Genomic DNA, 20128 nt, shown 5'->3' with positions numbered 1-20128 from the left:
CGGGAGGGGGAAGGGAAGAGGGGACAGACCTGCCCGGCCGAGCCATGGCGGAGATCCGGGGTGAGCGGGGCACGGGGGAACAGCCCTGGGAATCCCCCCAGGACGATGGGACAGAGGAACCGTGACCCCTGCCCGCAGCCCGAGCATCCCGAGATCGCCATATGATGACTGAAAATCGCCCCCTCATACACTCTGCCCTCCCAGGCGCTTGGTCCCCTGTCTCCCTGATGCCCTCTCACCCTGCGCTGGGGGCTTTGGCAGTGCCTGGAAGGGGTTTGGGGGTTATTTCTGTTCCCCGTCTAACATTTTACTACTCTCCCGTAGTGTTCCCCCTCTCCTGCGCGGTGCAGAACTACTCCTGGGGCAAGGTGGGCCTGGAGAGCGAGGTAGCCAAGCTGCTGACCAGTGGTGACCCCCTGGTCCAGATCCAGCCTGACCGGCCCTACGCTGAGGTGAGTGCATCTGTGTGTCCATCCCGTGCTCGTGTCTGTCACACCCCTATGTCCCACCCACCCCGCTGTGGCTCTCACCATCCTGTATCCCGTCGAAATGGGATCCTGACCCGCCCCCCGTCCTCCTGGGGGGCTGCCCGGGTTGAAGAGGACAAGCCTGGCGTGATTCAGCCTCCGAGGGAGCTGCCTTGGCTGCGTGGATCACCTGTGGGGCCAAGCAGCCTCTAAAAAAGCCCAAGTCATCCGTGTTGGCTGCCCAGCTCAGGGTTCCGTCAGTCTGTCTGTGTCTCACAGCTCTGGATGGGCGCACATCCCCGGGGCGATGCCATCATCCGGGACAACCGCATCCCCCAGAAAACCCTGGGCCAGTGGATCGCCGACAACCCCGCCTGCCTGGGGACAAAGGTGAAGGACACCTTCCAGGGACAGCTGCCCTTCCTCTTCAAGGTGCTCTCGGTCGATACTGCCCTCTCCATCCAGGCACACCCCAACAAGGTAGGGGGAGCCCCAGATGGGCAGCCTGGCGGGACCCCGTGTCCCTGGGGATGTCACCCAGCTTCTCTCCCCCTCTCCAGGAGCTGGCGGCGAAGCTGCACGCCCAGTTTCCTGAGCACTATCCTGATGCCAACCACAAGCCTGAAATGGCCATCGCCCTCACCCCCTTCGAGGGCTTGTGTGGTTTCCGGCCTGTGGAGGAGATTGTCTCCTTCCTCCAGAGTAAGGATGAAGGGTGCATAGTCAGAGCCCAGGGAGGGGTTTGGGGTGGGGATGGGGGCTGTGCTCCCTTGGGATGGGGGTTGGGATGAGGATGATGCTCCCTTAGGATGGGGTTCAAGGTGGGAGTGGTGGCCATGCTCCCTTGGGATGGGGCTCAGGGTGAGGATGGAGGCCACGGTCCCCTGGGATGGAGTTTGGTGTGGGGACGGGGGTTGTGCTCCCTTAAGATGGAGTTCACTTAAGGGTGAGGGCACTGCTCCCCCGGATGGGGTTTGGGGCAGAGATGGGGGCTGTGCTCCTCTGGGCTGGGGGTGCTGATCTGACTGGGGCTGGCCCCTCACAGACGTCCCCGAGCTGCGGGCGCTGATCGGGGAGGTGGCAGCGGAGCAGCTGGAGCGCAGTGGGAGCGACGACCCCCGCGGTGTCTCGGCCGCTCTCCGCGTGTGCTTCACCCGCCTCATGAAGAGCGAGAAGAAGTTCTTTGTTGACCAGCTGAACATGCTGGTGAAGAGGATCTCCCAGGAAGGTGGGTCCTCGCTGTGGCCCCCAAAACAATTTTGGGGTGGTGCTGTGTGTAGGGTGGGGCCAGGGCACACCTGGCTCCCTTCCCATGTTGTGCCTGGTCTCTTCCCATGCAGCAGAGGAAGGGAAGGACACATCAGGGAGCAATGGGGAACTGCTGCTGCGGCTGCACTCCCAGTACCCAGGAGACATTGGCTGCTTCACCATTTATTTCCTGAACCTGGTGAAGCTGGAGCCAGGGGAGGCCATGTTCCTGGGAGCCAATGAGCCCCATGCCTACCTGCGTGGAGGTGAGTGTCACAGGGGACCTCCTAACCCACCATCCCGCAAGGACTGGCCACGGGGACACATGGAAGGGCTGGGGTGGGCTGACAGCACTGCCTCATCCCTGCAGACTGTGTGGAGTGCATGGCGTGCTCAGATAACACGGTGCGTGCCGGGCTCACCCCCAAATTCATCGACGTGCTCACCTTGTGCGAGATGCTCAACTACACGCCGGCCCCCAGCAGCTCCAAGATCTTCCCAGCCGTGCAGAGCCAGCTGGATCCCAACGTCTATGTCTATGACCCGCCCGTGCCAGACTTCGCCATCATGAGGATAGAGGTGAGCGGGGACGGGTCCGTGTTGGGGGACACTTCTCGTCTGGACTCCGGGTAGGACGACTCAGTGCTGGCTAGGTTTCACTCACCTGTGTAGTTAGTGCCCAGGTGAGGGGGGAGGGATGCTTGGGAATGTGATGTTTGTCTCTTTATCCCTCCCCTGTTCCCCTGCCTGGAGCTCGTTCACCTTCTCTAGCAGCTCCGGACAGAGGGAGAACCAGGAACAGATCTTGTGTCCTCAGCCAAGCTGAGGCCCCTGGGCTTGGGCTGCTGCAGGGCAGCAAAGGGGTGGGAAAGGGGATAACCCCCTCCCAGGTCTCTGTAGAGGAGGAAAGCTGGGGGAGACTCCAGCCACAGTGACATTTTCCTCCGCAGATCCCTGCCTCCATCAAGCTGTACCTCATCTCTGCCGTGGACTCTGCCAGCATCTTGCTGGTGATCCAGGGGACAGCTGTGGGCACCTCCACAGCGGCAGCCTCCGAGATGTCTCTGTGTCGTGGCTCCGTGCTCTTCATCTCAGCTAACGAGAGCATCTCCCTCCACCTCTCCTCGCCGGATGGGATGCTGCTCTTCCGAGCCTGCTGCCTCCTCTGAGACACTTCTGTCTCCTCCTGGTGGAACACTTCCTCCCCATCACTCCACGTTTGAGTAGATAGAAACTGGTGTCGGCAAAGTCATCTCGCTTGGAAGTTTCCCCTCCATCTATTAAATCCCAAACCAAGCCCTGATGTTTAGAAAGAGCAATTCTATAGACTGACTCCTCGGATGTGGCACAGGGCTTTCTGCAGCTTCTGGCGGGCTCTTCCAAGCCTGGCTGATGGCAGCCAGTGTCGCCCCTTCCCTGGCTGTAAAAGGGGGCTGCTTGGCAGGCTTGTGGAGTGGGAAAGCTTCCGATGCCTTGAATAAAGAGGTGACTTTGTCCTCAGTGCAGGGCAGCGTGGTGCAAGGAGCAGGAGGAAGACGGGAGTGGGGGACTGGAGGAAACACTGGGAGCAGCTCCAGCTGTAGCTCTCCCACCACTGGTTGTTACCCCCCTCGCTCCTCAGGGGAGCAGGAAATGAGTAAAATGTGATGAGGGAAAACAGATCGCTCTGAAATCCCACCAGTCTGGGAAGAAGCCCTCTGGAACAGGGCTGCTGGGAGGAGCAGGGCACCAACAGCCTGCAAGTAATGAGATCCAGTTTATTGAGTGCTCCCTTTAACAAGTAAAATACAAAAACAAAACCCCCAAAGCAAACAAAACAAACAAACAAACAGATCCTAATAGTTCAGGTCTCTAGACATGAAACATTTAAATAAGGTTTTCTGTATTGAAGAAGCTGATTGTCCTCTAGGTTGTAGAGCAGGACCATGGTTTAAGGCAGCTTTTAAGGTTTGCAGCAGAGTCCCCAGCCCCCCACATCCAAACCCTGTGTGGAGCTGGTATGGGGGTCTGGACAGTCCCCCACCTCCATCAAAGCAGCACTGGGGAGAACAGGAACAAGCCATTAGCTCCAAACCCAGCACCTCCTAACTCCTTCCCTTTACACCCCTACGGAGGTGCCAGGCTCTGCCTCTTCTTTCCCACCCCAGCAGGTGAGAGATCCCATCCAGACCACCAAAATGTCACCATGTCACCTCTCCCTGATATTGCTGAGTGTGAGGAAAAGTCCTTTGGGGTCAGTTGGTCTCTGCCATAAGCAGAATATTTCAGTCATTGTGTCACCATCCCAGCATGGGATGCAGAGAGCAACAGCCATCCCGTGGGACAAAGAAAGTGCTGGATTTTGACCTGTTCTTGTGCAGCTATTGGATCACACATGAGAGATTTTCCCCGAAACAACAGGGGCAAGAAGAGGAGGCAGCTGGTTTTGGGGGGATGAGATCCAGGTCTTCATCATCGGGGACCTCGTCAAGGTGGTACCCATCCTGCAGCAGCTGCCGGCTCAGGTCCTGGTTCACCTGCTGTGGGGGGACAAAGCGGAGCTCTGCAGGGTGGGACACACGCATCCACACCCCCTGGGGTTGTGCTTCCAGCCCCTATCCAGGATCTCAGGCTGTGAGGGGAACAAGGGAGCGCGTGGGGACCGCACCGTCAGAGTCCAACACCTGCACTTGCCTCGGCGGAGGAGTATCCTGAGGAACATCTGGATCCTGGCTCCCCGTCACTGAGGGAAAAAGGAAACAGCTGGCCAGGAAATAACCTTGGAAATGAGCCTTGTGTTAACTGCAAGGGATTTGTTAAATTTGGGACAACGGGAGCATTTCACAGGAATTTCACAGAATATTCTGCATTGGAAGGGACCCACAAGGATCATGGATAACTCTTAAGTGAATGGCCCATTCAGGGATCAAACCCACAACCCTGGTGTTTTATTAGCACCGTGCTCTAAAGCAACTGAGCTCATCTCCATTTCACTGCTCAGAGGTGCTCAGTGCTCTGTAGGTGACAAGGAAAATCAATCCCCAAACTAAAGCCAGCTCTGAGCACCCTCCACCAGAAATCCTGGGATAATCACCCAAAACTCCTGGAATATTCACCTGTCTGAGTCGAGGGAGACCAGGTTCTCATCAGCTGTCTGGCTGAGCGCAGTGTAGCCCTTGTTAAACTTCACCGACCTGCCAGAAAGCAGCCAAGTGAGACCAGCACAGATGTTTTACATGGAAACACATCCATGGAGCTGATGGACTGAGGAGCCAGGGAGGAATCCCGCTCCTTCCCAGCCATGCGCTATCCAGGGCCAAGACCAGCTAAGCTCTAGGATACCCAAATAAATCTATAACACCAAATCATCCCCAAAATAAAACAGAAAAGCCCTATATTTTATTATACTGGATGTTCCTGGCCAAACAGAGCTATCAGAATAAGGTTCCCAAACTCCTATTTGTAATCCTCTGAATTTCCCAGCCTCCCCAAGGAAAGCAAAAAAAATACATTTTGGGAACAGAAAAAGAGGATCAGACCTTTTAGGCGCCGGTTTCGGGGCAGTGGGCCCCCCCAGCAGCCCCTGCCTTCGCAGAGCTGCTTTCATCAGCTCCCGCTGCCTCTCTGAAAGCCAAGCACAGGGACAGAGATAAAAATTCCTAAGTGTCCCCCCAAGATCTGTTTTTTGGGTGGCAGGGGTGTTGCAGGTGAGAATGGGGGCAGTGCAGTGCTTTCCACAGGCATCACTATGGGATTTTTAATGTTTTTGTTGGGGGTTTTGTTTACAAAGGTTTTTATCCCACCAAGGAATAAAAGGGCTTTTGGTAACTCCTGCCCTGGCAGAGAGGTGGAAATAACTCCCAAAATCCCAGCAGAGTCCACCAAGCATCATTTACTCAGCTTGGCCTGAATGGAGGGAGGTTTGCTCATGATGTACGGTCCCCTTTTCTCCACCGTATCCGTCCCCTTGTTCAGCCTCTTGTTTTCTGCCCAAATGAGCTGGAAGGAAAAAAAAAAAAAAAAAAAAAAGAGAAAGAAGCACACTCAGCATCTCTCTGTGGGGATGAAGTAACACAGAGTCATCTCAGAGCATCCATTCATTCCTGGGAGCTCAAGGTCAGCTCCCAGACGAGGAGGAGGGAGAGGAAAAGCAATAAGCAGAGCTGGTCGCAGATGAAGGGATTACTTGGGAATGGCAATGCTAAATTAAAAGCATGTGTGGTGACCAAGCAGTTCCTATGCAAGCCCAGCTCCAGCAAAAACACGTGATGGAGGAGATTTAATGAGCAGGTTCATCAAGTAAAAATGTAAGGATAGTTTATTTTAATTTCTCTGCAGGGTTTGACTCGTCAAGCTTCTCCTTTTATCCAGGTATTGTCAAGGGGAGTCAGCACTCCTAATGGCAAGGGGGAAGAAAAACACTCCACAAATATAATAAATAATGGAGAAAATAGAGGGACTATCAGAAAACGGCAGAGGAGAGCTGGTGCAGGAGGGATAGGGAGTTAAAGGAACAAGGCAGAAGACTTGGGCTGGTGATTGGAAAGCAGAGTCAGGATTAGCCTCAGTGTCTTAAAACGGAATTAGCAGGACAGAGCCTTATCGTGGTAATAACCAGGCAGGCAGCAGACCCCCGAGTCCCTCTGGATGTGCCATACCCGTTCCTAGATAGCACGTGCTGTGCTGATACACCGTCCTTGCACTGTCCCTCCGTGCATACACCCCCTCTGCTCCCATACCGCCCCTCTGTGCTCCAGCCCCATACCCACCATGCCCATACCCCATACTGCCCTCACACACACACACACCAGCCCTACATCACCCCCATACCTCCCATGCATTTACCCCACACATGCCCACTCGCCAGCCCCACATGATGCACATACCCCATACCACCCCACAGACATACCCCAGCCCTATACCCCCGCTGCATACCACCCAAACCCGCCGTAACTATACCCTATACTGCCTCACGCTCACCCCCAGCCCCACTAGCACCCCCGTACCCCGCCCGTACCGCCGGGCCCCTCGGCCCGCCGGCTGCGCCCGCAGCGGGACCGGGAGCGGGGCCAGCCCCGGCTCCGCCGCCGCCCGTCGCCATGGCCGCCCGTGGCCCCGCCCCCCGAGCCGCCAGCCAATGGCAGCGCGGGGCTGGCGCGGCTCAGCCAATGGGAGGCGGGCAGGGGACGCGCCCCTCTGGCGCGCATGCGCGGTGGGAGCGCGGGGCCCGCCGAGCGAAGGGAGCGCACCAAGCCTTGCCTTCCCGAGCACCGCCCGTCCAGAGTGAAAATAACACGAAACATCCCTTCTCTCACAGCCCCGACCTCCCCGCCCCTCCCCGGTTCCCCCACCACAACAGATCAGATCCCTTCCCGCTGAGGGCACATCCCTTGCAAATAGGAGACTCCCACTCACCTCTGAAGCTCTGGACATCATCCCAGTGAAATTCCCCGAGGGATGGGAGAACTCTGTCCCTCCCCAAAGCTCTGTGTACAGGAGGGTCACCGTGCCCTCCAGACAGCTCCTCACCTTCCCTTTCCCAGAGCCAGGCGCTCGGGAAGGCCCCGGACACAGGCTTTGCCAAGCAAATAAGGATTTATAAACTCCTAAGGGCACATTCATGGTTTACTTCTTCCTTTTCTCTGGAAAAGCAACAAGAAATAACCACACGAGCCAGAGCTACAATATCGGTCAAACCAGTTTTTCCTTTATTAGGTCCAACCCCACAGCACTTACACTGTGACTCAATAAAGGAAGAAGTTGTTTCAGATAAGATTTAAGGTTTGTGTCTCCAGGTGACTGTGTACAATCAGGTAGCATCAGTAAAACACTCGAGTAATGCACCTGGAACAGAAAAGAACAGAAAAATAAAATAACATAACCAGAGAAACCATTTAAGAAGCAGCCCAATATCTCCACAAAGTTTCCATTAGGTTTCAAATGATTTATTTCTATCTCTTTTACCCTCAAAACCCCATTTAACCACGCTCAGCCCAAAAATGCAGGTACTGCATTCCCAGCACAGCTGTTTCAGTACACCCTAGCACCAAGACATCGTATTCCATGGCAAGGAGGAGGGAATGGACTTAAAAGATCCAGAATTAAGTACTATTTGCAGCAGGCTGACACGTGGTATCTCTATTCTAAACATAATATTTTAAAAAAGAATATGACACTGGTCGTCTCTTGAAGAAACCAAATTAAGAGGCTTCACTTCCATGAGGATTTTTATTTAGGGGTTAATTTTAGTCTTTCCCGGGCAGGTGGGGCTCGTTAGCCCTTAAAGGCAACCCACCTACGTCCTAAGGACCTCGCTGCCACCGTCCAAGCTCGCTTGGCCCCGGCAGATGAACCTTAGGATTAAAGGGTGGGCTCAGTTCCGCGCACACTGTGTCTCACCTAAAAAATCCAATGCGCAGGCTGGAAGGTGGAAAGACCTTCCCCGGATCTTCGCTCGCGAAGACTGGCCATTATTTATTAATTTTAGTCTGGGATTAGAGCACGTCAGGTCTTGCCCATATTCTATCTTTGCAGGGGTTTTGGGGTACAGTAGCCCCATGCTAAGAGTCCGGAAGGCAACATCATCCCTTACCAATAAGGTTTATGCTTTGTCCAGGCCCAGTTCCTCTGGAGTGGAGATTCCCAGTTCACTCAAAGTTGGTCTAAGCTCCTGAATAATGTAAGGATAGATTTCCTTGTGAGGTCCTGCCTTGTCCTAAACAAAAAAAGGAATGGTGTTATTTCAGCACAGAAAGATTCTTCCATTGGTCTTACACCCCCAAAACCCCCACACCAGGCACCGTCTGTGGCAGAGCAGAACTGCTGGCTTCCAGGGCTGGCTCCTCTTAACTGCCTGGGAAGGCTGGATTCAAGTTTCAAGGTTTAAGGTGTTTTCCAGGCTTACCCAGCTTTCTGAGTTACTACTCCCAGCCAGCTCAGCACTCAATCCCTTAAGAAGCCAGCAAGCTTTGTGCTCGTCACGCAGCCATCGATCGTGGCAACAAGAAAGAGAGGTTTCCCCTTGCAGCAGGAAAAAGCCACGGGAAACTCTCCTGCTGCCAGGCTCCAGCAGTGCAAACGCAGCAGTTCCACCCACCTTTACAACCTCCAGGATGCGGACAGTGCTGGCGAAGTCATTTAGCCGTCTGCAGGCCCTCAGAGCCGCATCGATGATTTTTGGTTCGGGGACGAGGTCATAACCCACCAGTGTGTTTATGCCTGTGGAGACAAGAAAACACCAAGAGGAACTTGGAATCAGCTTGCCACGCTGCCAAAAGGAACCCCTTGCTGTCTATTCCCTTCCTCTCCTTTCCAAGGGAAGAGCCCAACACCTAGCCAGCCAGGTGCTGCAGGAACGATCCCCTCTGGCTGCAATTTATCTGAATATGCAAACACGTTTTTAATTCCCAAGTGGGGAAGCTTAATAAAACTTGGCAACTCCACAGCAAACAACTGGAGACAGACAAACAACAGCCTGCAGTCAGTTATGGCCAAGCTATTGGGTCAAAGTCCAAATTAAAATGTGTGGTTACACACTGAACTGAGCTCAAATACACTTTCCTTGGAGCAAATGTTTCTCTCCCTCCCATCCAGGTGTTTAAATCATGGAGTGGTTTGGGTTGGAAGGGACCTTAAATGTCACCTAGCTCACCCACCTTCCACCGGAGCAGGTCACTACAAGCCCCATCCAACCTGGCCTTAGACACTTCCAGGGATGGGGAGTCCACAAAATACCAAGTAAAGTTGTTATTTCTGGTCACTAAACTTACATTTACTCCAGGTTACTCTTCCCTTTTCCCCAGCGTACCTTTCCTGAGCTCCCAGGCATCGATATCTGGCTTGTTGAAATACGTCACCCAGCGAGCATCAAATTCTTCATCTGACTCTTGTGACCCGTGAGAATAGCAGCGGGCATGCAGCACAGCTGGATCCAGAAAAAAAGGGAAGAAACTTGGAGCAAAAGGAAAATAACAGTACTTTAGTCCTTACCAAGAGGCCAGAAGCCATAAAATATGGGTTTCACTTGCTACAGTCAGTCTGGATCAGTCCTGGATAAGCAGTGGATGGATACAGCTATTAAACACTGTGCTTTGGTTTGTGGCAAAGTGTCTATTTTTTTTCCACGTCAAAGTGTCCCCAGAGCCTTTGTTCAGAGCAGGATTATTTAAAGAGCAGGGGGAAACACAAGAAAACAAAGTCTGGATAACTGGTCCTTAAGAGAGGTTTTCTGACATCCTTATATCTGTAAGATACAGGAATTTTCCCTCTTCCCAGAGCCAAGTGAGCTAGAGAAACATAACATCATTCATCACCAAAACTCCGTGAGTCCAGCTACAAAGGTTCTCAAAAGCAGAGGGATGAGAGATGCTTCTTCCAACAGGCTGCTGAAGGGTTGAAGGAGAAAAAAAAATGATCGCTCTATGTCCATCCAAGATAAAACTCCCAGATCTCGAGGTCGTAATTGCATTAATATTTGATAATTAATCACAAAAGCAGATTGTACTCCAATGCACAAATTAGTCTGACATGATTTATGAATTAATTTCTTCCCTCAACACTGCTTTGTCACAAACTGGGGGGCTCTTTGATGAAATTGTCTTATTTTACTGCACAAAGGTTGGAATAGTTTTTCAAAGGAACTTAACTAAAGGAAGAAAAGCCTGGTGCTTCCTTTCCCCACTGCTAATCTCACTCCACTAATATTTGCAGAGGTCGCACACCAGACACGACCTTGGAGCTCAAAGCTCCCACTTTAGGGAAGTCAAATTTAGCTCCTGACTTTTTCTTTCTTAGCCCAGCATGAACCACTTGTGCTGACCATCCACAGAGTTTTATTTAAACCAAGAAACCCCAGCACTGGGTTGTATTTTTGCTGATATCCTTCTCTTCAGTCTCACTAATGACAGACTCCTAAGAAGTTAATTCTGAGTTTTTTAACAAAATTTATCATGGTCCAGCATTTCAGCTGCAATTATGATTTATGCAATGAAAGCATGAAAATAGTTTTATTTTTTTGAGCTAGGGAAAAGTAAATAACAGGCCAAGCTGGAATTATAGTCATCTTTTGTCATTCTGTAGGGAAATTCCGCCTCCTCTCCCCAACTCCAAAACAGACCTTTGACCCTGCTTTCTCCAATAAATCACCTGCACAGCTGAGCTCAGAGCAAGAGCACAGCTCTGTAAATGCTCCTGCACACAGGACACTGCTGAAAAAGCCCCAGATTTCAGCTGTTTTGGGGAGAAGCCTTGCTTTTCCTAAACAGAAAGAAAATCCTACAGAGAAACAGTCAATCACAGTTTGAGAAAAGCCTGAATTGAAGTGCTCATATGCCACCTTTAAGTCTAAAAACAAAAGTCTTTCCTTAACAAAACTATTCCCTGGATCCTGAACAAAAAAAAAGAACCATAAAAATTAGAACTCCGGATTTCCAAGGTGCATTTTTCAGCTGCTGCTACATTTCTTTTCCACTCTGTGTTTTCCATATTAATGGTTACATTTTGGGGACTGGGCTCTGAGATTCACTCTGCCTCGAATTTCAGTGGGGTCCCTCAAGGTCACTGTCACACACATCATGTGTGTGTGACAGCCAAACCACGCCAACCTATCCATGCGGAGATTCCCAGCTCAAGGAAGAAGCAAAGGGCATGTACCTTTGCTTTCAAATAAACACAACAGGCATCAAGAGCCTAAGGAGCCTAAAAATCACCTAATATTACACAAAAACATGTTAAATCTTCTCCCCAAGGGCCCGAATTTGTCAGGTTTCCCTGTTAACGAGCACAGAAGAGAAACACATATTAAGAAAAACATTAATTTACTGAAAGTTTGGCAGTGAGGAGCCCAGGGATTACTCAGGGAAACGTTTTGCAGCAACCCAAACCCCCGAGGCCACCCTGAAGGCGAAGGGGTCAGAGCAGTGTTAAGTGGGGTGCTTGTTAACACAAGACCTTGAAAAGAAGAACGTGGAGGGCCACGAGCAGACGGGGTTCAGCACCACAAAGGAACAGCGAGCAAAGACTTTTAGCGGATTTAAAAAGAACCAAAAAAACAAGGGTTTTAAGAAGCGTCTAAGAAATCCCTGTGCTTATTATTAGTGAAGCGCAGCAACACGCTCCCTTAAGGCAGCTGTTTTAACTCGCACGTGCCGCAGCAGAGGCACACACAGGTCCCCACGCATTATTAGTGACCGCTAATTAGCTATTAATTGGAATGCAGAAGTTAATTAGCTATTAATTGCGACGCACACGCATCCTGCGTTCTCCGCAGTCTCCGTTTTCCAGTTCTGCCGCCCCGGCCACCATCGCACCGCACTGTCTGCGGCTGCTATTCCTCCTCTCCCTATTAACTGGGGTGTTAATAAGGTGTCAATATTACAACTCATCGGGGTGTTCAGAGCGGCTGAGGGCTGGCCCGGAGCTGGAGCGGGGCCCGGGGGCGGTCAGAGCCCCGGTGCTGCGGGGGCCACCGCCGCCCTTCCCAATGTCACCTTGGGAGGGGGCGCGGGGAAAGCGCCGCCACCGCCCCCGCTGAAGCCCCCGGGGAGGTGCCCGGGCCCCGTGTGAGGCGGTACCGGCAGGGGGGTGCCGGTGGCTGCGGCAGGACAGGCGGGGGCGGCCCGCACTAGGCCGCGGGGTCACCGCAAGGACACGCCGGGCTCCTCCGCCTCACGCCCCGCCGGGCCACGATTCCGAGGGCGAACCGCGGCGGGAGAGACGGACACGTGCGGCCGCTCACCTGCGGGGCCGGCGGGCCGACGGACGGCGGTGCGAAGGCCGGAGACGGCGCAGCGGCGGAGGAGAGAGGCGGTGGCGGCCAGCATGGCGGCAGGGTGCGAGGGAGGGCGGGAGACTACACCGGGGGCACGCTGCTGGCTTCCGCACCGCACCGGGAGAGAAGGACGGAGATGTGGGAAGGGGGAGGCCGGCGGAGGCGGGTACAGCCGTGCGGCGGGTACGGAGCGCCGGAGGCCGCGGCGACGGGCTGGGGGCGCGGCGGGGCGGGACCCGCCGCCATCTCGGGGCGGGGCCGGCCGCCATTTTGTGCGTGAGGGGAGTGGCCGCGGGAGCTCTCCAGCCTCACCGAGCCACCCCTCAAGGGGTTGTTCAGAGTTTTTTTGAGGGGTTCGGCCAGTCGGTGGGGAGGTTTGGACTGCTACTGCTGCCTTTTAGTCGAGCCCGCGCAGCCACGGCTCAGTGCAGCCTCCCCGTCTCTGTCAACGGACACCCACCCGCCCGACTCCATCCGTGTGAGGGGATTGGGCTCAGTCCGTCTCTGCTGCCGCATCCAGCAGTTCCCCAGGCTCTCTGGTACTCATAATTGTGTCCTCGTCCCCACACCGTGGGGTGCTGCCCTCAGTTACCATCGCACTGCGCCGCCCACTGCGTCGGCCCCTGCGTGGGCACAAAATCACCCCAAAAATCGTCCCTGGGGCAGTACCTCAGCCGTGCTACACAAAACCGTCATCATAATTCCACTCACAATGTCCCCCGATATCATCATCCTGTTTTAAATGTTCCGTTTTGGGGGGGTTACAGTCATATTTTATTACTGTTTTTTAATGTTCTCATGCAGGAAAACCTCAGTCCACAGTCAGCAAAGTGAGGCATGCAAAATTTCAGGGGTGGTCTCCAAGTGTTGCCTCCAAGACTAGAAACGACCTGCTTTTAAAATCAAATAAAAATAATTTTGCACAGGAACAAAATAAAGAGAAACTAGTGATTTTTAAGTTTTTGTCCTCTGTCCTTGGTGGGACCAATTGAGGCAGCAGCAGTGGAGATGAAGGGCTGTTAATGCTCATCTTTATGGCTCCCACAGTGTTTAGGCTCTGATCTGAGGAGTTTATTAATTAATTTTATTAAGGTTTTCTTCTGCATTTGGAGTAGGAGCCTGTACCTGGTGCTCTCATGTGGGGTGGAGGGTTGAACCTGGATGGGGTCCGCACTGAAGAGAGGAGCTGGGAAGAGCTGGATGGGACAGAGCCCAAAGCTTTCCCAGCCCCCAAATCACAAAAAATAATCCTTAAAAAAAATAAATTGGAAATTAATGTTCAAGTGAAGGGAATCAATCTGCAGCAGAGCAGATAAGCAAGAGCCTCTGGCCCAAGGAGAAACTGCCTGCTGAGGGAGATAGCAAGGTCATCGCCAAACAAAACAAACCCCTTCTTCTTCCTCCTCCTCCTCCTGTTCTTCTTTCATTCCTATTCCCAGCAAAGCAAGCCCTTGACAAAGAAGGAATGCTCGCTGTCCCAAGATAGCTGGAGTGAGGCAGGGAGATAAGGCAGCCTCAGCCGTAGCTTTCCCCACGGATGGGTTTTGGGAAGGTTTCACTCACTAATACCAATTAATTCATTATGCAGTGTCCCCAGGTGCTGGGCCAAGAGGAACCAGGTGTATTAGAGCTTTTTTGGCATCCCATAACCTATTCCCCAAATTGCCCTGGTCCCTGCTGTGGGGTCTGGAATGGGGGCTTTGCCAGGTGCTGCCATGCTGGCACGGACTAGGGCACACAGTAGACCCTGATCCCATTCTTCCAAGGGACAGGATTTGGCTGGGTTCCCCTTGTCCTGGCTCAGCAGCAGCCCTTGCTATACTGATCCATGCTGTGGTCAGCAGCCAAGATGATCCCCCTGTTTTCCCAGAGACATATCTCAGCTATTTCTAAGAGCTTTTATTTTCCATTCATTCCCCTTTGCCTCCTGGGAGAAGCACGGATTTAATTTCCAAGGACTTTCCCAGGCTCTGCAGCCAAGCCCCGATCCCAAAACCTTCCTGTTCTGCCCCGGGCACTGCATCCAGCCATGACAACCACCCACCTAACACTCCCATTGTCCCCAGCTCCCCAGCTCCAGACCCTCCAGGAGAGCAAAGACTGGAATATGCAATGCAGGTTGCTTTATTTCCTTGTGCTGTCCTGCAGGCAGCACAGCACGGCACAGCACAGCACAGAAAAGCACAGCACAGAAAAGCACAGCACAGCACTTGGCTCTGCAGGCACAGGGAAGGAGCAACCCCCTGCTTGTTTGGGTGTTTTTTTGGGATGAATCATGGCCCCACAGGACACTGAGCCCAGCATTAATAACCCTGACAGCTCCTCAGCAGCGGGTTTGGTAATGAAAGTTTTATTCCAGTGGGCTTGGGGCAAAACCATCTCTCCTGACGGATGAGGCGTTGCAGTGCGGAGTGGTGTTGGTGTTGCTCCAGGCACCCCTTGTATGCTCTGACTCTGTGGGAGTTGTGCAAGATGTGGCTGGTGGTCGTGGTGCCCTCTCAGTGGCTGAATTAGGGGTCACTAGCTCCCCCCCACCCCCTCCCCTGCTTCAATCCATAACCAGGAGCTGGTGGGTTTAACACTTTAACCCTCACCCCAAATCTGGAGACCTCCAATCTGTGGGGATCAGATGGAGCAGCAGCAGCAAGTGGGGACACATCAGGGAGAGAGCCTGCAGCCCACTGGTGACCCCAGAACGAGTGTATATTTCTGCCTGTCTGATCGAGGTGGGAAGCACTGTGGTCAGTGGTCCAGCTGGCCAGCGGTGGTCCCTGAGCCCCTCGGACTGTCAGGCACCTGTACCTGCAGCTTCTTGGGCAGCAGCTCCTCGCGGGGAGGTGGCAGTGTCCGCTTCAGCCCCTTGGTGGAGGATTCCAATGCGTCTTCTCCTGCATCGCTGAGCCCGTGCTGGGGCTCCGGGGGTTGGTAGCCCGTCTGGTTGGGATCCAGGGGGTCTCGGGAAAGCAGGATGCAGATGGAGGGGACATTTTTGTGGACGGTCAGGTTCTGCGCTGGGCTGTCGGGCAGCAGGTCCTGGTTCTCCCAGACCTCCAGCACGGTTTTGTAGCGTACCTTGGTGACCTGGTGGAGCCCTCCCAGCTTGCGTTTCATGATCTCCACGCAGGTGATGGTCTTGGTGACCGCCCTGCCGCTGCCACTGAAGATGATCTGCCGGCTGCCCTTCAGCTCCATCTGGGCCATGGCGAAGTTCATCAGGTTCCTGATCTTGCTGCCCTCCTTCACTTTCATCTCCACCACGTCAGGGGACAGGTCGGGAAAAGGCAATGGCACCTCTTCCTCCGACGTCCTCACCTTTCGGAAGTTCTCCATCCCGAACTGGGCAACGGGCTTGGCTCTCCCTCCTTCAGCAGCCATCCTTCACCCCTTACCGGTGGATCCACAGAGGCTCCCAGCACCGTGGAACCATGGCAGGGCTGACCTCACTGCCCTCCAGCCCAGCCCTGCATCCCCACAAGCACCAGCCCCTTCCCCTCTGCTCTCCGAGGGCTGGTAGCAGGTTCAGTGGCTGTGCCAGAAGCTGTCCTCTGTGAGAGACAGGGCTGCAGGATCCTCTGGGTGCTCCCAGTTGCTCCCAGCAGGGAGGACAGCTGGCTCCAGCTCTCGGTGATGCTTGGGCTCCTCCGCTCCCACTGCAGCACTCGCTTCTGCTGCTCTTTGCTTCATTCTGGACTTCAGCAGCCCCCAGAGCTGTTCTGTGTAATTAGCAGATCCTCCCCTTCTCCCTCCCCTTCCTCCCCTCCTCCTCCTCCTCCCCTCCTCAGCCACCCATCCCAGCACCCAGCTCCTGCCTTCATACCTGACAGGCAAAGGGGAGAGCAGGGAACCCAGCTCCCTGTCCAAAAACAGGGAAGGGAAGGGAAAGGAAGGAGAGGAAGGTGGAAGACAGAGGCAGAAACTCACTCTTGCCTTCATGATGCTCCCAAAGTCCTGCCCCCTTAAAGAGAACCTGGTCCCTTCTCTCTGCGCTTGCTCCTCTTAAGGACACCCACTGCTAACAGCAAAAGTCACCCTGCCTGCCTGCCCTGCAGCATTCCCAGAAGGATGGGGAATCCCGGCCATGCTGCGCTCAGGCATGGCACAAAGATGCAGCAGATACTGTGGGAAGTACTTTGGAGCCTGAGCTCAACCCTTATTAGCCATTAGAGAAGCTACTAGGACCTGCAGCCAGGAAAAAGCCAGGCAGATGGCATTGCAGCCAGGCATGCATCAAGTGTGCCAGGGCTCTGCTCCCCCCCCCCCCCGACACCCCACATCCTCACCCCTCGCTCTGCCCTGCAGGAAAATGTCTCAATTCCCAAAGCTCTGAGGAGCAGATGCTGTGGCAGAGTTGGTTTTCATGGGTGATTTCTCTCTCTCTCTCCCCCTCCTCCTTTCCTTCCTCTGCTGCTCCTTTCCTCCCTGCTGCTCTCCCAGTCCTGAGCCTCGCCATCTCCAGATCCCCAGTGTGAAGCTGCCAGCTGTAGGCTCACCAATACTTTTACTGTCAGTAAATCCCAGAGGATCCCTATTGCAGGCCAGGAGGTGTCCCCTTCCTGCCCCCAATCCCTTCCCAGGGAGTGGCAATGTCCCTGCCCCAGGCTGGCCCTTTGCCCGGCCCTGTCACCTGCCTGTCCCCTCCCACCCCACTGGCCGGGGGATCATTGCACAGTGGAAAGACACGCTGAGTATTGACTTGCAGTCAAATCTTATCGGCCTATGCAGGCCCCTGGATTGGTTTCACTGAGAGCAGGGCTTGAAAATATACATAAATAAATCAATCGATCCCATGCCTGTGGAGGTGATGGCAGGATGTGGCCATCACCACCCATCCAGGATGAATCTCACATCCCTGTGGTCCCCAAAGCAACTTTCTGTGGGTACCACTGCCTAAATGGGGGTGGATATGGGACACCCCCTGATCCAATCACTGGACCGGGGTCAGGGGGTGATCTGCAGGCAGTGGGATGGGATGGGATCTATGAGCAGTGTGCTGGTACACTCCAGGGGATGGAGAGCATCTTGTCCCTGAGGCCCCTTGGGCATAGAGAGGGAAACTGAGGCAGGGCAGGCAATGCTTCCAGGCCCATCCCCAGCACCAGATCCAGGTTTTAAGCATCCCCAGATCCAGGCTTTGAGCATCCCCAAGTCCTCTCTGGTGCTCTGCAGTAGTGAGCGTGCCTATTCCCTGTGCTTTCACCATAGATCCCTTGCTCCTGTGAGACAAAACAATGGCATTTTCCCCCTTTCCGCTTGGCAACTCTTTATGGCGTCCTTGCAGATGGCACTTGGTTCCTTCCTCAGGCAGGCAGGGATAGATTAAAGCCCTCAGGGAAATTGCTGCCTTCAAAAGATGCTAAACCCCTGGGAAAATAATGGGGAAATATTTCAGTGACTGGGACAACCCTCAAGGTAATCATCCAGGTAACCTGGGAGGGTTACATGCACACTGAAGGCTGACAGCTCCAGGGCTCTGGCCAAGCCAGATGAAACCCTGATGCTCACTAAACCATCCAGCCCTTCTTTCCTGGCCCAGAACCATCTCCTGCCTCCCATGGCCCATTTTCCATGGCCTTGTGGCTCCGTCCCCACCATCAGATGACGGAAGCAGCAGCAGCTTTTTGTCTACAGCCTCTAGCTGCTGTTTACTGAACTCTGCTTATTGCAGCCTCCAAAATGGAGGCAGGTGAGGTGCAATCACAAAAAGGCTTCAGGAGGGTACGCTCCCCCCCCCACCAAGGCCATGGCTGCGCCACATTAATGACAGGGTCTTATTTTTCCTCTGCAGCGCTTAAAATGTAAATGAAATTCATTATTAGCAACTCCATTGCTAATTACCATCTGAAGCCATTCATTAGCCTGTCAGCTTATTTGTTGGAGGACAACAGAGTGAATGGATTATTCCAAGTGAAGGAATAGCTGAAATGAGCTCAGTGGAGTGGGAGAGGAAAAGCAGGGAGAGGGGGACAAAGGCACAGACAACTCCAGCCACGGGGGATCAAGGAAAACAGCTGGGAAAGAGGATGGGGAGTCCTTTAAAATGGAGAAGAGGCAAACAGAAAAGGCAGGAACGGTGAAAAAAATAGGAGTAAAGGAATTACATCCTGAGTATTGTCCATCTGTCCTCCCTGAGCAGCCACGCTGGTCACTGCAGGACCCAGGGAGTGGTTTCTTCCTCCCTTTCCCCATTACAGTTTCTCTCTGAGCGTCCCACATCCCAGTGCCATCCCAACCCCATCCCAGGAGGGGTCCAAATCCCTGCAGCACCTTCTTGCCTGCTCTCAACCCACAGGAGGAGTGAGCTTGTAAGGGCTATTTGGGAGAGGAGCCAAGAAGAGAGCTGGTGGTGGCAGGGATGAAGAAGGCTGCAGGAGACAGCATAGAGACTAGCCAAAACCTGGAAAAGTGGGAAAAACACCCCAGAAACATATTCCTGATGGACATCAGGGCAGCTGGAGAGGAACAGTAACCCAAGCCCCTGTCCTCTACCTGCCCTCTCTATATTTTCTTTCATCCAACATGGCCCTGCCCAGGAGCAGGATGGAAAGTGGAAGCATCTGATACAAGGAAAGTCTCAGTGCCACCGTCCATCTCTGCGTCATATCTGCCCAGCTCAGGTCTCAGCCTCTCATCACGTTGCACTCAGCAGCAGGCTGATGCCAGAGCTGATTGTAATCCTGGGAAAGGGGGTACAGATGGACCCCCGAGATGTCACAGTTAAAGGGATCCCCTGCCCCAGTCCTAAACCAGCATCCTGGAGCTGCTGTTTCGCAGGAGCAGCCCCCTGAGGGTGCACCCCAGTCTTACCAGGGTGCAGGGGCTGTCTCAAGGTGCTAGGGGAAACATTTGGAGCATCCTAAGGTGGCACCAGCTCCCTGATAACTGAGCCCTTATCCCTATAGTAAGCAGAAAATTACAGAGCTCAGGATAATTCTCATTTTTAAGAGTCAGACAGTAAAAGAAAAGGGAAAATCCCTTTTATAAGACAAATCCCTTTGCAGAGCTACGGCATGTTGAGCAGAGAAATGTCATAAGGACTCTGAGAGCATTAATAAACATGAATGGTCCCCACCAGCCGCACCGGGGACTCCCACCCACATCCTGCCTGTGGCACAGAAGCTCTGTTTAAGCTCAGCCCAGGGGTCTCAGTCCTAGTCTGAGCTGTGTTGGAGCTGGTTTCTGGGTCAGCTGCAGCTGGTCTGCTGGACTCTGACCCACAGACTGACCCTAGACTGGACCTGTGGGTTGACTTCAGTGGTTTTGAACCTGTTTATTTGCTGGGAATTTTCTGCTTGATCCAGATTCTTGGTTGGATCCTTCCCACCTGCCCTGCTGAGGTAGTGTGGGATGAGCAGGGAGACTCTTCCCCTGCCCCTCTGTTATCCCCTTGGCTCCCCTATGAGCGAGGGGAGCACACATCTGTTTGAATCCTGAATATCCCCACTTGGAAAATCCGTGGGCAGACAGGAATGTGATGATGCTGAGGGCAAGGAGCAGCTCTGCAGCTGGACATGCCCAAAGCCTCAGTGGGATGGAAAGGCACTGGGGGGCCTGAGGCAGCAGAGAAGAAGGGGGGGAGGGAATTTAGGTGAGAGAAAGATCAAGAAACAGGAAATAAGGGACAAGAAATAAGCCCCAAATTCCCAGGGTGCTCAGCCAGGGTGGCTCT

The 20128-nt window shown here is 53.7% G+C and overlaps 4 protein-coding genes across 7 annotated transcripts; 1 reads left to right on the top strand and 3 right to left on the bottom strand.

The window, feature by feature from the left end:
* The first annotated feature begins 7 nt into the window (after positions 1-7).
* MPI (mannose phosphate isomerase) lies at positions 8-3220 on the top strand. Its single transcript, XM_050309245.1, has 8 exons — positions 8-60; positions 325-452; positions 747-947; positions 1028-1169; positions 1513-1695; positions 1808-1981; positions 2086-2294; positions 2666-3220. The coding sequence occupies exons 1-8, from the start codon at positions 45-47 to the stop codon at positions 2882-2884; spliced, it is 1272 nt and encodes a 423-aa protein (XP_050165202.1). The 5' UTR covers positions 8-44; the 3' UTR covers positions 2885-3220.
* A 240-nt stretch (positions 3221-3460) lies between these two features.
* Positions 3461-7316, bottom strand: FAM219B (family with sequence similarity 219 member B). 4 transcript variants are annotated; one of them, XM_050309255.1, is made up of 6 exons: positions 7110-7316; positions 5591-5693; positions 5234-5318; positions 4811-4888; positions 4389-4437; positions 3461-4234 (listed from the first exon to the last, which is right to left on the bottom strand). In XM_050309255.1, exons 1-6 carry the CDS (start codon positions 7314-7316, stop codon positions 4076-4078), a joined length of 681 nt encoding a protein of 226 aa, XP_050165212.1. In that variant the 3' UTR covers positions 3461-4075. The 4 variants fall into 4 exon arrangements, with proteins under 4 accessions (XP_050165212.1, XP_050165213.1, XP_050165214.1 ...); XM_050309256.1 differs by having other exon boundaries at positions 3461-4231; XM_050309257.1 differs by lacking the exon at positions 7110-7316 and adding an exon at positions 6712-6809.
* A 63-nt stretch (positions 7317-7379) lies between these two features.
* On the bottom strand, positions 7380-12656 carry LOC126636735 (cytochrome c oxidase subunit 5A, mitochondrial). The gene is made up of 5 exons (XM_050309265.1): positions 12430-12656; positions 9502-9618; positions 8791-8912; positions 8287-8409; positions 7380-7538 (listed from the first exon to the last, which is right to left on the bottom strand). The coding sequence occupies exons 1-4, from the start codon at positions 12512-12514 to the stop codon at positions 8296-8298; spliced, it is 438 nt and encodes a 145-aa protein (XP_050165222.1). The 5' UTR covers positions 12515-12656; the 3' UTR covers positions 7380-7538; positions 8287-8295.
* Positions 12657-14570: 1914 nt separating this feature from the next.
* RPP25 (ribonuclease P and MRP subunit p25) lies at positions 14571-16209 on the bottom strand. The gene has a single exon (XM_050309261.1). It carries the CDS (start codon positions 15835-15837, stop codon positions 15205-15207), a length of 633 nt encoding a protein of 210 aa, XP_050165218.1. The 5' UTR covers positions 15838-16209; the 3' UTR covers positions 14571-15204.
* Positions 16210-20128: the final 3919 nt, after the last annotated feature.

This window comes from Myiozetetes cayanensis, unplaced genomic scaffold, assembly GCF_022539395.1.
Source record: "Myiozetetes cayanensis isolate MyiCay16 unplaced genomic scaffold, myiCay2020 scf14, whole genome shotgun sequence".
Classification (NCBI taxonomy): Eukaryota; Metazoa; Chordata; class Aves; order Passeriformes; family Tyrannidae; genus Myiozetetes; species Myiozetetes cayanensis.
This window is presented reverse-complemented; position numbering and strand designations above follow the sequence as displayed.